The 12,939-nt window shown below is 36.8% G+C and overlaps 1 protein-coding gene and 1 non-coding gene across 3 annotated transcripts in view; both read left to right on the top strand.

Annotated features, from left to right (window-relative positions):
- GDPD1 (glycerophosphodiester phosphodiesterase domain containing 1) overlaps window positions 1-8,809 on the top strand; it is a 34,725-nt gene extending 25,916 nt beyond the window's left edge. Inside the window, exons 7-10 of one of the 2 annotated variants that reach the window (XM_054689061.1) lie at window positions 3,865-3,998; window positions 5,287-5,346; window positions 6,947-6,998; window positions 7,405-8,809. In XM_054689061.1, coding sequence (XP_054545036.1) covers window positions 3,865-3,998; window positions 5,287-5,346; window positions 6,947-6,998; window positions 7,405-7,527 — 369 coding nt within the window. In that variant the 3' untranslated portion in view covers window positions 7,528-8,809. The remainder of the gene's footprint in view (window positions 1-3,864; window positions 3,999-5,286; window positions 5,347-6,946; window positions 6,999-7,404) is intronic. The other variant, XM_037493601.2, reaches the window with a different exon arrangement.
- On the top strand, window positions 4,557-4,659 carry LOC119233108 (U6 spliceosomal RNA). Its single transcript, XR_005122266.1, has one exon. It is a non-coding gene; the product is annotated as a U6 spliceosomal RNA (small nuclear RNA).
- Window positions 8,810-12,939: the final 4,130 nt, after the last annotated feature.

Below are 12,939 nucleotides of genomic sequence, written 5' to 3'. Positions count from 1 at the left end.
TAGTGCAGAAGAAATATCATGTGGAAATTCTAAAATACAAAAAAATTTTTGAGAAGGCCTTCCTCCCTAGCAAAGAAGGCAAAAACAGATCCAAGATCAGAACCATTACAATTAAAAGTGCAACTCAGGCGCCCCCATTAAAGCAAGTATGTTTTATTTCTTTGTAATAGAATCTGTGAGATCCCAAGAATCTTGTCTACAGCAGGAGAGAGTAATCACTATGCAGAGTGACTTCAGATCCCTAGAAATTTAAGATTTAAGTCTTTTCCATAACTAATCATTGTCTGTCGTTTCCATAACTAATCATAATCATTAAAAAGGATGTATATACTGTAGACTCTATGACCTGCTAATCTTTTTACATCATTCAAATATTTTTTTCAAATAAAAAATAGTGGTAACAGCAAATGCCTGAGGAGATGAGGAGAAACTAGATCTTTCATACATCACTGATGGGAATGTTAAATAGTTCAGCCACTCTCTTCATTAGTTGGGTAGTTTCTTACAAAATATACACTTCTCACATACAATTATATATCAAAATATAAATATTTACCAAATATATTTACCAAAATATAAATATATACTTACCATGTTAACCAATAATCTCATTCTTGGGCATTGTCTCAAAGAAATGAAAACTTATCCACATAAAAACCTTTACTTGAATGTTTATAGCGGCTTTATTTTTAATAGCAAAGATACTGGCAACCCAAATACCCTTTAATCAGTAAATGACTGAACAACATAGAACATATAGCAACATACAACATATAATGCTACTCATCAATAAAGGGAATGTACTCTTGATACATGCAATAATCTGGATGGTCCTTGAGGACATTTTTCTTAGTGAAAAAAATTAATTCCAGAAGGTTACAAAAGATTTCATTTTTGTAACATTCTCAAAACTGTAGATATGAGGAGCAGATAGCTCTAGGGCACAGCCACGGTGAGGGTGGGGTATGCGGGGGGTGGGGGTAAGGGAGAATAGAAAGTGGGAACAAATACAAAGAGTAGCATGAGTAAGTTCTTGATTGGTGATGGAACAGTTCTGTATCTTGACTGTGGTAGTTACACCAATCTATACATTGGTTAAAATTGCACTAAACTGTGAACATGCACTGATGAACACAGGTTAATAAAAAAAAGTGACACAAACCTTTTTCTTTCAAATGCAGCAGCAACTCTTTGCTCTCCTTTTCCTAATAAACCTATCCTTTGAAAATATAAAAGAAAAAAAATGTTGAAAAAGAATTAGGTCTGTAATTATACTTGTTAGTTCCTGGTTTTGATACTGTATTTCTTGGGGCAGCTGGATTAAGGATGCATGGGAAGCTTATGTTTTTACAGCATTCTGTGAGTCTATAATTATTTCAAAATGCAAAGTTCACTTTTAGCCCAGAATCCCAGAACTTTCTCCTTGATTCACATATTTTTCCAGAAGCTTCTAGCTTTCTGTCATTTAGAATTTAAAGACTAAAATTTTCAGCAGTAATTTCAAACATGGTTGTAAAAGTACCTCAATAATATTTGCCATTCATACTATAAGATGCTGTGTAACTAAATCATGCATCTTTTACAGTTCTTAAAGTATGATTTATAAAAATTTTACATTAGCTGCTTAATTCCCAGATGCTAGAAACTAAAAATATAACAATAATGTGGGGCACACAGTGGTGATAGGAAAATATGTGGGACTTATTTTTACTTAATGACTCTTTTCCTTACTCATATTTAATGTACGGGTTCTTTTTTTTTAAGATTTATTTATTTATGCATCCAAGAACTGGGGTACAGGCCAGAAGTGTGGGGGGGTGAGAGGATTCACTAGAGACAGAGTGGGGAACAGAACAGGCAGACTGACTGAAATACACTGCTGAGGGGAGCAGCAGGCGAGTCAGGAGAGGTCTGCTGCGCCGTGTGGGTAGCTCCCTGGCCAGGGATCAAACTCATGCTGTAGTGGCTGGTGATAGCTTCATAGGTTGCGTCTTAACCCCTTGCGCCACCAGGGAAGCCTTGTACTGGTTCTTAAACTTGGATGTATAATGGAATTACTTGAATACTTAAAAAAAATAGGGGCCTCCCCTGGTGGCTCAGGCGGTCGAGCGCAGCACTGTGAAGCTGTCTGAAGCCTCTGCAGCGCAGGTTCATTCCGGCCAGCCGTTGAGAATCCCACATGGCGCAAGACAGACCTTTCCTGTTGTGCCCACTGCTCCCCTCAGCCTTGTGTTTCGTCAGTCTGCCTGTTCTGTTCCCTGCTCTGTCTCTGGTGAATCCTCTCACCCTCCTGTGAATCTGGCCTGTACCCTGGTTCTTGTATAAATAAATGAATAAATCTTAAAAAAAAAAATACTAATGCCAGGCCTCCCCTGGTGACACAGGGGTTAAGTCTCAGCGCTATCAAGCTATCACCAGCCTGTGGCATGAGTTTGATCTTCCACCAGGAAGCTGACCACGTGACACAGCAGATCTCTCCTGTTTTGCCTGCTGCTCCCCTCAGCAGTGTATTTCAGTAGATCCACGTGTTCTGCTCCCCACTCTTGTCTCTGGTGAGAACTCTCTCACTCCCCACCCCCACCTCTGGCCTACATCCCAGTTCTTCTATGCAAGAATAAATAAATCCTCAAAAAATAATAATAAAATAAAGAACTGGGTGACTCAAAGCAAATATTTAAAATACTTAACATTGTTTCAATATATTACTTTTGTATAGAAAAAGTTAATTTTACCATAATGTGTTTTTATTTTAAAGTCAAAAACAGGAAAGATTAGTGATAGAAGAGTATGGGGATTTGTTTCACAGGTATAGAGTTACAGTTTGACAAAAAAAGTGTGTGTGTGTATGTGTGTGTGTGTATGTATACATAGACACATGTATATGTGTATATATATATATATATATATATATGAAAATTGAATTCTAAGGGATTTGGTATCTTGACCACATTTTCCAATAGAAATTTTAAATGGTGGTTATATTATTTATTTAATTTATTTATTTATGCATACAAGAATCAGGATGTAGGACAGAGGTATGGGGGGGGTGGTGAGGATTTCACCAGACAGAGTGGGGAGCAGAACAGGTGGATGTACTGAAATACACTGCTGAGGGAAGCAGCAGGCATGATAGGAGACGTCTGCTGCACCATGTGGGTTAGCTCCCTGACCAGGGATCCAACTGGTGTTGCAGTGGCTGCCCTTAATTTGATAGCGCTGTCTTCAACCCCTGTGCCACCAGGGAGGCCCGGTGGTTAGATTCTTGAACAAGCTTACAAGATTCTATTTATATTTGATCCATAATGTAGCTGAAAGTTGTCATATTTGCAATGGTATTAACATATATCTATATATTTGATTTATATTCTATTTAAAATATACATATATATAACTATATATTTTTGCTGTGTCGTATCCTATTTAAATATATACAACTATACATCTATAAATATGATTATCTGTAAGGTATGAAATACATGGATATTTATAGATATAGTTGCATGTTTTTTAAACACTAGTGAGGTCACTGAATATTCCATATCTTCATTTCTTTATCAGTGCTATTGATTTGGTATTGTTTAATATCTAATGATAAGCACAATCTAGTGGTAAGATAGAAGTAGATCTTGGACTCCAAGATCTTGGGTCTCCAAGATATACCTTGGAGTCCAAGATAGATCCTGACCCATTTGTCAAGGACTAACTGTTTTGTAGTGTGATATGTTTAGAAATAAATATTGATAATTTAAAGAGTACTTTTAACAGATGGCAAGATACAGTCTAGGGAAATTTTGAGGTGTGTGAAATGATCCTCTTTATTTGAACAGTTGTAAAGTAACATATAATATTGCTTGTGTCTTTCAGAATTCAAATATTCCTATCCTCTTCAGTCTACAACGTGTTCTTCTCATTCTTGGCCTGTTCTTCACTGGCCTCCTGCCCTTTGTGCCCATTCGAGAACAATTTTTTGAAATCCCAATGCCTTCTATCATGCTGAAGTAAGTGGTTATCCTGTTTTCATCAGATATCAAGTATAGGGGGACGAAGATAAAGGCTCATTAATATCAATATCAATGATAAGGAATAGGTGGTTGTAGTTACTTCCATGTTTGGTTAGCTGACTTATGTTAACAATAGTTTATGATATAATCAAGACATGTTCTGTAAAATTAATTAATAATAGGTTATAAGTAAGTATCTGAGCTGGACCCATCTCAAATAACGACTCTGTGCCTGTGTACTCACAAGTCAGGTAAAAATAATTGAACTTAATTATGGGAGCATAATAATGCTGTTATTCTAATGTCAAATAACAATTGCTCTCCAACTTCCCTTACTTCTTTCTACTATTTTGAGAACAACATTCAGCTAACGTTACATTAAACTCCAAATTCACCACCAGTATTTAATATATTTAGGAAGGAAAAACAGCCACTACCACAACAACCAGAAAAACCTCTGGAGCATAGATAAGATACATCTGTATTTTCATAATTTCTCTACTGGGTACAAAACCTTGCTTTTCTCATACTAATTTACTATAAAGATAAAGATATATAAAATAGTGTTTACACATTGGAAAACTGAACAATACAGAGAAGGTTAGCATAGGCCTAGCCCAAGGATGACAGGCAAATTTGTGAAGTGTTCCATAAATATACATATATTTATATATCACTTAGTATTTTCTGGCAAATACGAAGCACTCAATAAATGATAGCTTTTATTGTTAAATTATGTTTATTAGTGTTATTATTAAAGAAAGATAGTTTCATCTACAATGGTGCATACTTAAATGTGATTTTTAGCTGTAAAATTATAATAATATCTGAATTTAAAGAATTTGGAGCTCCTGGGGAGAAATGGCCCCTCAGCTCTGCCTCTTCCTAGACACCCCTTGCTTAGGAGGTCAGGAGCAGAATTCAGACCACAGTACTGCATATGCATCTTCTCTTCCAGCTTTGGTGGTGTCTGGACATCAGAGGGTGGAGTTCAGCCCCCTTATCCTGGTGGGAAAGCAGCAGGTTTGCTACCATATTTGGGGGGAGGCAGTACTGGCTGCTCCAAGGATCACAGGGTACAGGGTACAAAGGTAGCAAAAAGTTAAGTTGAAATCAGTGGAGACAGAACCCAAATGGCCATTTTTTTTAAATTTATTTTTGTCCTTTTACAGATACTTTGTGGGCAAGGCACTGTGTGAGACACTGTTTCATTTTTGAACTTACTGTATCATACTAACAAATTCTTGTGTCTCTAATTTATGATTCAAATTTTATTTTACCTCAGGCTGAAAGAAGCACATACCATGTCCAGAGGTCAAAAGTTTCTCATCTGGCTTTCTGATATGTAAGAATTTTATTTTCTTACTATAACATATTGTTTTAGCTGCATTTATTAAATACTGTGCTTAAATTTATTGCAAGCTTCCTACTTATAATTTGTAACAAGGACATGTTGAACATAGTATACAAATATGTATGAATTATTCAGAACTAGCTTAATTACTACTCACAAAACCTTTGGAGGAATCTTGAGAGAAAGTCTTACCCAACTTTAGGAGAAAATGGAGTACCCATCCACAGCTAAATGATTTACTTAAAATTACATAGCTTGTTAGTAGAAGGGCTGGATATATAATCATTCCTTTCTACTTGTTTGATTTTTCCTCTATGCTGTGGTCAAAACATGGTAAAAAGAGGTGTATATAGCAATAAAGTATATGTAAAAGTATATATTGACACTAATGGCACATATCTCAGAAAAATCTACACCAATATTTAGAAAGGAAGACCCACCTACAAAAGGTAGAAAGACCCACCTTCTTTAAACCTAATTTAAAGAAAATACCTTAATTTTTAGACATGTTGAGTTGAATTTTAGGCAAACCCCACAAATTTATTATGCTGTATTTTGCTTTAAAATGGAAATTTTAATGTTTAAGGAATAGTCCTAAATTATAACCTTTTATTACCTTTCTCCTTTTTCAAAAAGTTGGAAAACTTTTCCAATTGTGTACCACAGTATATATGTACATACACTGACTTTCCAGCTTTTTATCTCTCTTATTATGGTACCATCAAGGAAAATGAGGAGGCCTCTTCTCCACTGAGTTGCTTCAGTAAGAATGTGTCTCCTGGGCCTCCCTAGTGGCGCGAGGGGTTAAGACGCAACCTATGAAGCTGTCCACAGCCACTGCAGCACAAGTTCGATACCCGGCCAGGGAGCAACCCACACAGCGCAGCAGACCTCTCCTGACTCGCCCACTGCTCCCCTCAGCACTGTAGTTTAGTCAGTCTGTCTGTTCTGTTCCCCACTCTGTCTCTGGTGAATCCTCTCATCCCCCACACCACTGGCCTGTACTCCAGTTCTTTTATGCATAAATAAATAAATCTTTATTTTTTTTTATTCATACAACAACTGGAGTACAGGCCAGCAGTGTGGGGGGTGAGAGGATTCACCAGAGACAGAGTGGGAAGCAGAAAAGGCAAAGTGAGTAAAATACACTGCTGAGGGGAACAGCGGGTGGAGTCAGGAGAGGTCTGCTGTGCCATGTGGGTTACCTCCCTGGCCGGGGATCAAACTTGTGCTGCAGTGGCTGCAGACAGCTTCATAGGTTGCGTCTTAACCCCTTGCGCCACCAGAGAGGCCCTAAATAAATAAATCCTTAAAAAAAAAAAAAAAAATGAGTCTTCTGAGGATCTAGTGGTAAAAAGAAGTAAAAAAGGAGATTCTGGTTGTTAGCCAGCAAGTATACAGATGTGAAAGCAGATCTAGAAAATGTATCCACTACAGCAGCTATTATTACTGGCTGGTATTGCTGAAGCATTGGGATTAAATTCAAGTAGGAATTATAAACTCTAAATTGACTAAATCAGGACTAAGGACTAATTCTAATTCTTTGCTGGGGCTAAGAAGTACCTAAATCCATTCTGCTTTTCTTTTCCAGTTTACTAATGAGAAAAGCATTGTTTGACCACCTTACTGCCCGAGGCATTCAAGTAAGTTTCTGGGATGATGAATTTTGGAAACCCCAAAGCTTGCCAGTTTAACACAAGTATAAAAGTCAGGAATTTGTAACTAATTTAATTTGGTCCAGAATCTAATGATATTGCCTGACTTGTTCACAGTGTAATACTTTAAACTCTGCCTCACAGTTAAAAAGAAAGCATTGGTATTTCTGTATCTAGAATCCTCTTATGTATATTTGAGAATAGCCAAAATCAGAGGGAGGAAACTGCATATTTAATGAATAAAGTGGAATTTCTAGAAATAATTAATTTATTTCTTAAAATTACATATTTTAAAGATTATTTTGAACTGAGATTACAGTAGATAAGTTCTCTTATAAAAATAATTTTCTATTTTAACATTTCTTCACATACATCTCATGCTTCTAATTTTCAGGTATATATCTGGGTATTAAATGAAGAGCAAGAATACAAAAGAGCTTTTGACTTGGGAGCAACTGGGGTGATGACAGATTATCCAACAAAGCTGAAGGATTTTTTACATAATTTTTCCACATAGGAAAGGAGGTACTCAGTAGCAGTCAAGAAAAACATGGAAAGACCTAAGAGAAAATATTTCACCATCCTTTCCCAAAGCCATTGTTTCCAAATGGTAAAAGGTTTAATCAGTTGTTTTAAATTACCTCATTTTTAAACCTGTCTGAGAATGTAGAAATTATATATTGTATATTTATTTTAAACAATATTGCATATTTTACATTTGTAAATAGTTTGTTAAGAAAGATAACTGGTTATGAGATGTAAGTAGATTATTGATCAAGATTTCTGTTTATGATTCAGTATTCTACTATTGTAAGTAATTCTGAAATCAAAGACTTGGATAAATTTGCCATTAGCCTTCACTGAATAAGATCAACTAGTTAGTAAAACAAAATTATTGAAGGCTGTGAAAGCTATTCTAAGTTGTCCTGTTATTCCTAAGTACATCTTAGTGAAAGGTGGAAAATATAATGGAAGGAGAGCTTGGAAATCAGTGATATAGTTTACCTGGCAAGTTGTACTTTGTTAACAGAAGATAAAGAAATAACGAGAAATTTATTACTTGATCAGAATCAAAATCTACATACTGAAATAGATGTCTTAGTGGTTGTTAACAGGGACATTCTATTTGGAATCATTTTCAGGTGTATAACAATTCTACCCTTTCCTTACTTTTGATACACATTAAAATTGGATTTATCAATTGTAAATTATAGTAAGATCCAAATAGTCATATTTTTGTTTCCTCTAAAGAAATGTAAAATACCCACTTTTGTCAGTGACTAATTGTTTGGGCCTACATCTAGATTTTAAGCAGCATCTTGAATCCTAATAATCACATGAAACTGTTGGAAGTACCTATCATTGTTTCTGACACTTAGAGTATAAACCAACTGTTCTTACTTTTTTAAGAATGTATTCTTCTAAGTATTAAATGGTGACAAAATTTTCCAAATCATTAGGCATCATTTTTGTCAGCTTTTCTGATGTGATTTCATGTAAATCTGTTCCTAATATTTTTCTTATTTTCATTATCTCTTTGGAGGTAAATGTTATCCGGAATAATAAATGTCCTTTACCTAGATTATATCTCACATTTGGAGTTTGCCACCTAACAGCTGTGAAGGATGATCAAACTCGCGCGTCTATGTTGGGATGACATAAGTAACATTTGATTTTTTGTTTAAACTGAAATAAAATTTTCCACAAACAAATAGGGGTTCTTCATTTTTTTACATTTATATTACCAGAGAAAGGTAATAGATTTTTTTCAGAATTTAATGAGGTAATAAAATGATAATATAAGTAAATGTATCTGAGATTTTTCTCTCTAGAGTACAGAAAATAAAAAGAAAATATGGAAATACTTTTATGGTAAAGAAGTTGCTTCTTGGCATTTAAACAAATAACTTGCAGGTAATCCATTTTTATTTTCACTTATAACTTGTAATAGTTGCTGGGAATCATTTTGACATCATTCTTTTATTTATCCTTTCCAAATTTTGCTTTGTTGTGATTCTGAGCGTTGGAGGGCTAGCATATATTTTGTGTCAAACAGCAGAAGATAAAGTACTCAGTATGGTAAAGATGTTTAGAAAGTCACATTTTAATTTTGATGATTTTAATTGGCCTAATAAAAGTATAGTAGCTGTAAGGAGTATTTATATCATTATATAACATAAATATTGCTTTTCCTGATTGGAGCATCATGTTTTATTTATTTATTTATTTAACATTTATTTATTCGTGCATAAAAAAGCTGGGGTGCAGGCCAGAGATGCGGGGGGTGAGAGGACTCACCAGAGGCAGAGTGGGGAGCAGAACAGGGAAATCTACTGAAATACACTGCTGAGGGGAGCAGCGGGCAAGTCAGGAGAGGTCTGCTGTGCCATGTGGGTTACCTCTCTGGCCAGGAATCGAACCTGTGCTTCAGTGGCTGCGGACAGCCTCACAGTGCTGTCTTAACCCCCTGCACCACCAGGAAGGCCTGGAGCATCATGTTTTAAAAGAGGTTAAGTACCTTTTCATTTTGAGATGTTACTACGTGAACAGCATGGAGAGAAAGGCTACAGAAGTGGTCGAAAGATTAGACCCTCTGGGATAAGACTGGCACTAGACTTGTCAGACCCAGCTATAGGTCTAGTCCAGCATGCCAGTAGTATCCTAAATACATGACAATACTCAACAATTGGCAGGCATTTCAGCAAGTAATTGGCATGAAGGAGTTTTAACACAGTGCATCTATGTATCTCTGCAAGGGAAGAATTAATAAGAGTTGGTGACTAAGTGAACTTAAAAGGAGAAGTTAGTCACTACTAACTCCAAAGCTTAAGAAAATGGGGAAATTGGAGAATTTTAATTAGAAATTCATCCATGAGGGAAACCAAAGCTGAGGAAGGAGTTTTGACCTGGTTCCCCAAGGGGAACTAAGTAGAAAATTTTTATTTTTTTTTTTAAAGATTTGTTTGTTTATACAAGAACTGGGGTACAGGCCAGTTGCAGGAGGATGAGAGAATTCACCAGAGACAGTGGGAAACAGAACAGGCAGATGGACCAAAGACACTGCTGAGGTGAGCAGCAGGCAAGACAGGAGAGGTCTGCCACACTATGTGGGTATCTCCTTGGCCTGCCTGGAATCTAAGCGCTGTGCTCAACCTCTGAGCCACCGGGAGGCCCTAAGCAGGAATTTTTCAAAGGGACAGACTCACTTGGGGGAGGGTAAGTTGTGGGGGTGGCTGTGAGTGGGTGGAGGGAGTAGTGTCATAGTTTGTTCTGAGTTAGGCTATGTCCTAGCTTGTGGGGCTCTTGACCTTCCCTCTCCAGGAGATTATAAGAAAATTATTAATCAGGATTTGAGACTTTTGTTGTGGTATGGCATCTTTGGTTACTCTGGTAGTCCAGTTGTTTGGGTAGTCTATTTAAACAGGACTTTAGAGTAAATTAGCTCAAGATTTGATTTCCTTATTTAATCAGGGGCTGGGTGACTCATCAGTGGTCCAGTTGAGACAGCCTTGGTAAAAGAAATTATCAGCAGGTAGGACGAGTTATCCCAAGTCCTGTTTGAACAGGTGGACTAAAGCATGGACTGAAGAGTCCTGTCCAAGTGATTTCACATTGACCTTGAGGCACCATCATAGACAAAAAGCATTAACTCTTCACTGAGGATTACTCATTTCCTGGAGGGAGAAGGTTGAGATTCCATATGCATAGCTATAGTGTAACCCCCTCTGTGCATGCCTGGGCATGCCCCAAACCAGAACAAGCTGCTCTTCTCCCTCTTTGTCCTTCTCTCCCCTCTTGGTGGACCTACCCTTGAAATATCTCCTCCTAACTTCCTTAGAAGAGTCAGGCTAAATTTTCCTTTCCAGCATTGGTTCTCTCATGCATGAGTCTCTAATAAAGCCTTCCCTAATTTAACTACACCCAGCACTCTGGTGAATTCTTTCCCTAAAGTGCAAAAGACTCATTCTATGGAATTGGGTCCTATACCACAATTCCCTTGTTCATACAGGAGCTAGGCAACTTAGTGATCCAGTTTCCTATGTTTAGATGGCAACTCAAATTTCTTCAGCTCACAATTTCTTTTTTACCTTAAACAGCCTCAAGAGGAATACAAATACATGGGTCTTGTTTGTCCAGAATTTAATATTTCGATTTCTTAAAGCCCTAAGATAACAAACAACTGCTTAACAAGTGGGGATGGTTATGTCAAGTGGAGGCTGAGTAGGTGTGTAGCAATGGTTGGCTATGAGTTACCCATTTCCAATTTCACCAGAACTGCTTCACTTTTTTTTGTCTGTTTCATATATGTATATTTCATATATGTATATGTTTCATAGATGTATGTTACACATGAAGTTTGATTTAATGTAGGCATTTTCTTCAAAAGAATAACATTTTTGCTTTTAAAATCTTTAAGATATTTCTCCTTTAAGAGTGATATTTTAAAATCTTTAAGATATTTCTCCTTTTCTCCTTTTTCCTCCCCTCCCTTTCTTTCTTGGTATCTCACTCTCAATCTTTTGTATTCAATCAGTTCCTCAAATGTTTTTGATGCTTCTTTTTGGTCAAAAACTTTTCAAAAAATAAATGACTTGGGGAGGCGGGGTAGGAGACAGGCATTGGGCAAGAAGTGGTAATCCACAGCAAACAGACAACAAACAAAAATGTTTAATTTCCCAAACAATCATACACCTATAAATTAAAACAACATTGAGTGAGATGCCCGTTTCCACCTCTTAGCTGGGCAAGAGTGAAAGCCTTTGTGAGAGGCATGGGGAAACATACACTCATAAACTATTGGTGGGGATATAGATTGGTAGAATATTTTGAGGAACAATACGACAAAATTTTTAAATACATCCTTTCACTCAGAATTTTCAGTATTAGGAATAATACCCTCGGTGCTTCTAGGTTGGCAAATTATTAAGTTAACCAGACAGATTGACAATAGAAAAAACAAATGGATTTAATAATGACACCTATGGTTCCTATATACATGGGAGAAACCCAGGAAAAATGGAGTAACTTTCCAAAACAGCTTAAATAACTTCAACTAATGATAAAGTATGCTCTGAGTAGGGGGAGCCGGTTGTCAGTTAAGAGATTACTAGGAAAGGCACAGTAGATAAGAATATGACTGTTACACATATTCAGGTTGGCTTTCCCTTGTTAAATAGTTTGAGAGATTCATCTTCCTGGCTCAGATTGACTGCTAAGGAGACATCCTATTAGTAGAGATTTTCCTATATAGATATAAACATTTCTTGCAAAGGGGCAGCCTCCACCCAACTTTTAGAACACTTCCTATGAAATACTCCAAAATGCAAGAGACATATTGGGGTGGCAGAAAATGCCCACATGCCCAAAGATACACATGCAGATTGAAAAATTGGAAACAATCTAAATATTATCAATCTAAAAATATGGGAGGCAATTTAAAAAAGCAAAACAGGGCCTCCCTGGTGGTGTGAAGGTTTGAGACGCAGCACTATGAAGCTATCTGCAGCTGCTGTAGCACGAATTCGATCTCCAGGCAGGGAGCTGACCCACATGGCGCAGCAGACCTCTCCTGTCTCGCTCGCTGCTCCCCTCAGCAGTGTATTTCAGTCAGTCTGCCTGTTCTGTTCCCTGCTCTGTCTCTGGTGAATCTTCTCACCCCCCAAAACTCTGGCCTATACCCTGGTTCTTGTATGCATAAATAAATCTTTTAAAAAAAAAAAAAACATGATTAGGAAATTTCAAAATAAATTTGATAAATTTTGGGTGGGGGATGAATTGGGGATTCCATTTACAGTGTCATCCCAGAGATTACAGAGGGGATTTCTGCCAAGGCATACTATGTTACTCATTTGAAAACAAGATATGAAAGCTTATCTGTGTAAAACTGGCCATCTGACATTCTATTAAAACTCTGTCAAGAGCAAAACAG

Source organism: Talpa occidentalis, unplaced genomic scaffold (assembly GCF_014898055.3).
Source record: "Talpa occidentalis isolate TD23 unplaced genomic scaffold, MPIMG_talOcc4v2.1 talOcc4.7, whole genome shotgun sequence".
Classification (NCBI taxonomy): domain Eukaryota; kingdom Metazoa; phylum Chordata; class Mammalia; order Eulipotyphla; family Talpidae; genus Talpa; species Talpa occidentalis.
The sequence above is the reverse complement of the archived record's forward strand: the minus strand, read 5'-3'. Positions and strand labels throughout refer to the sequence as shown.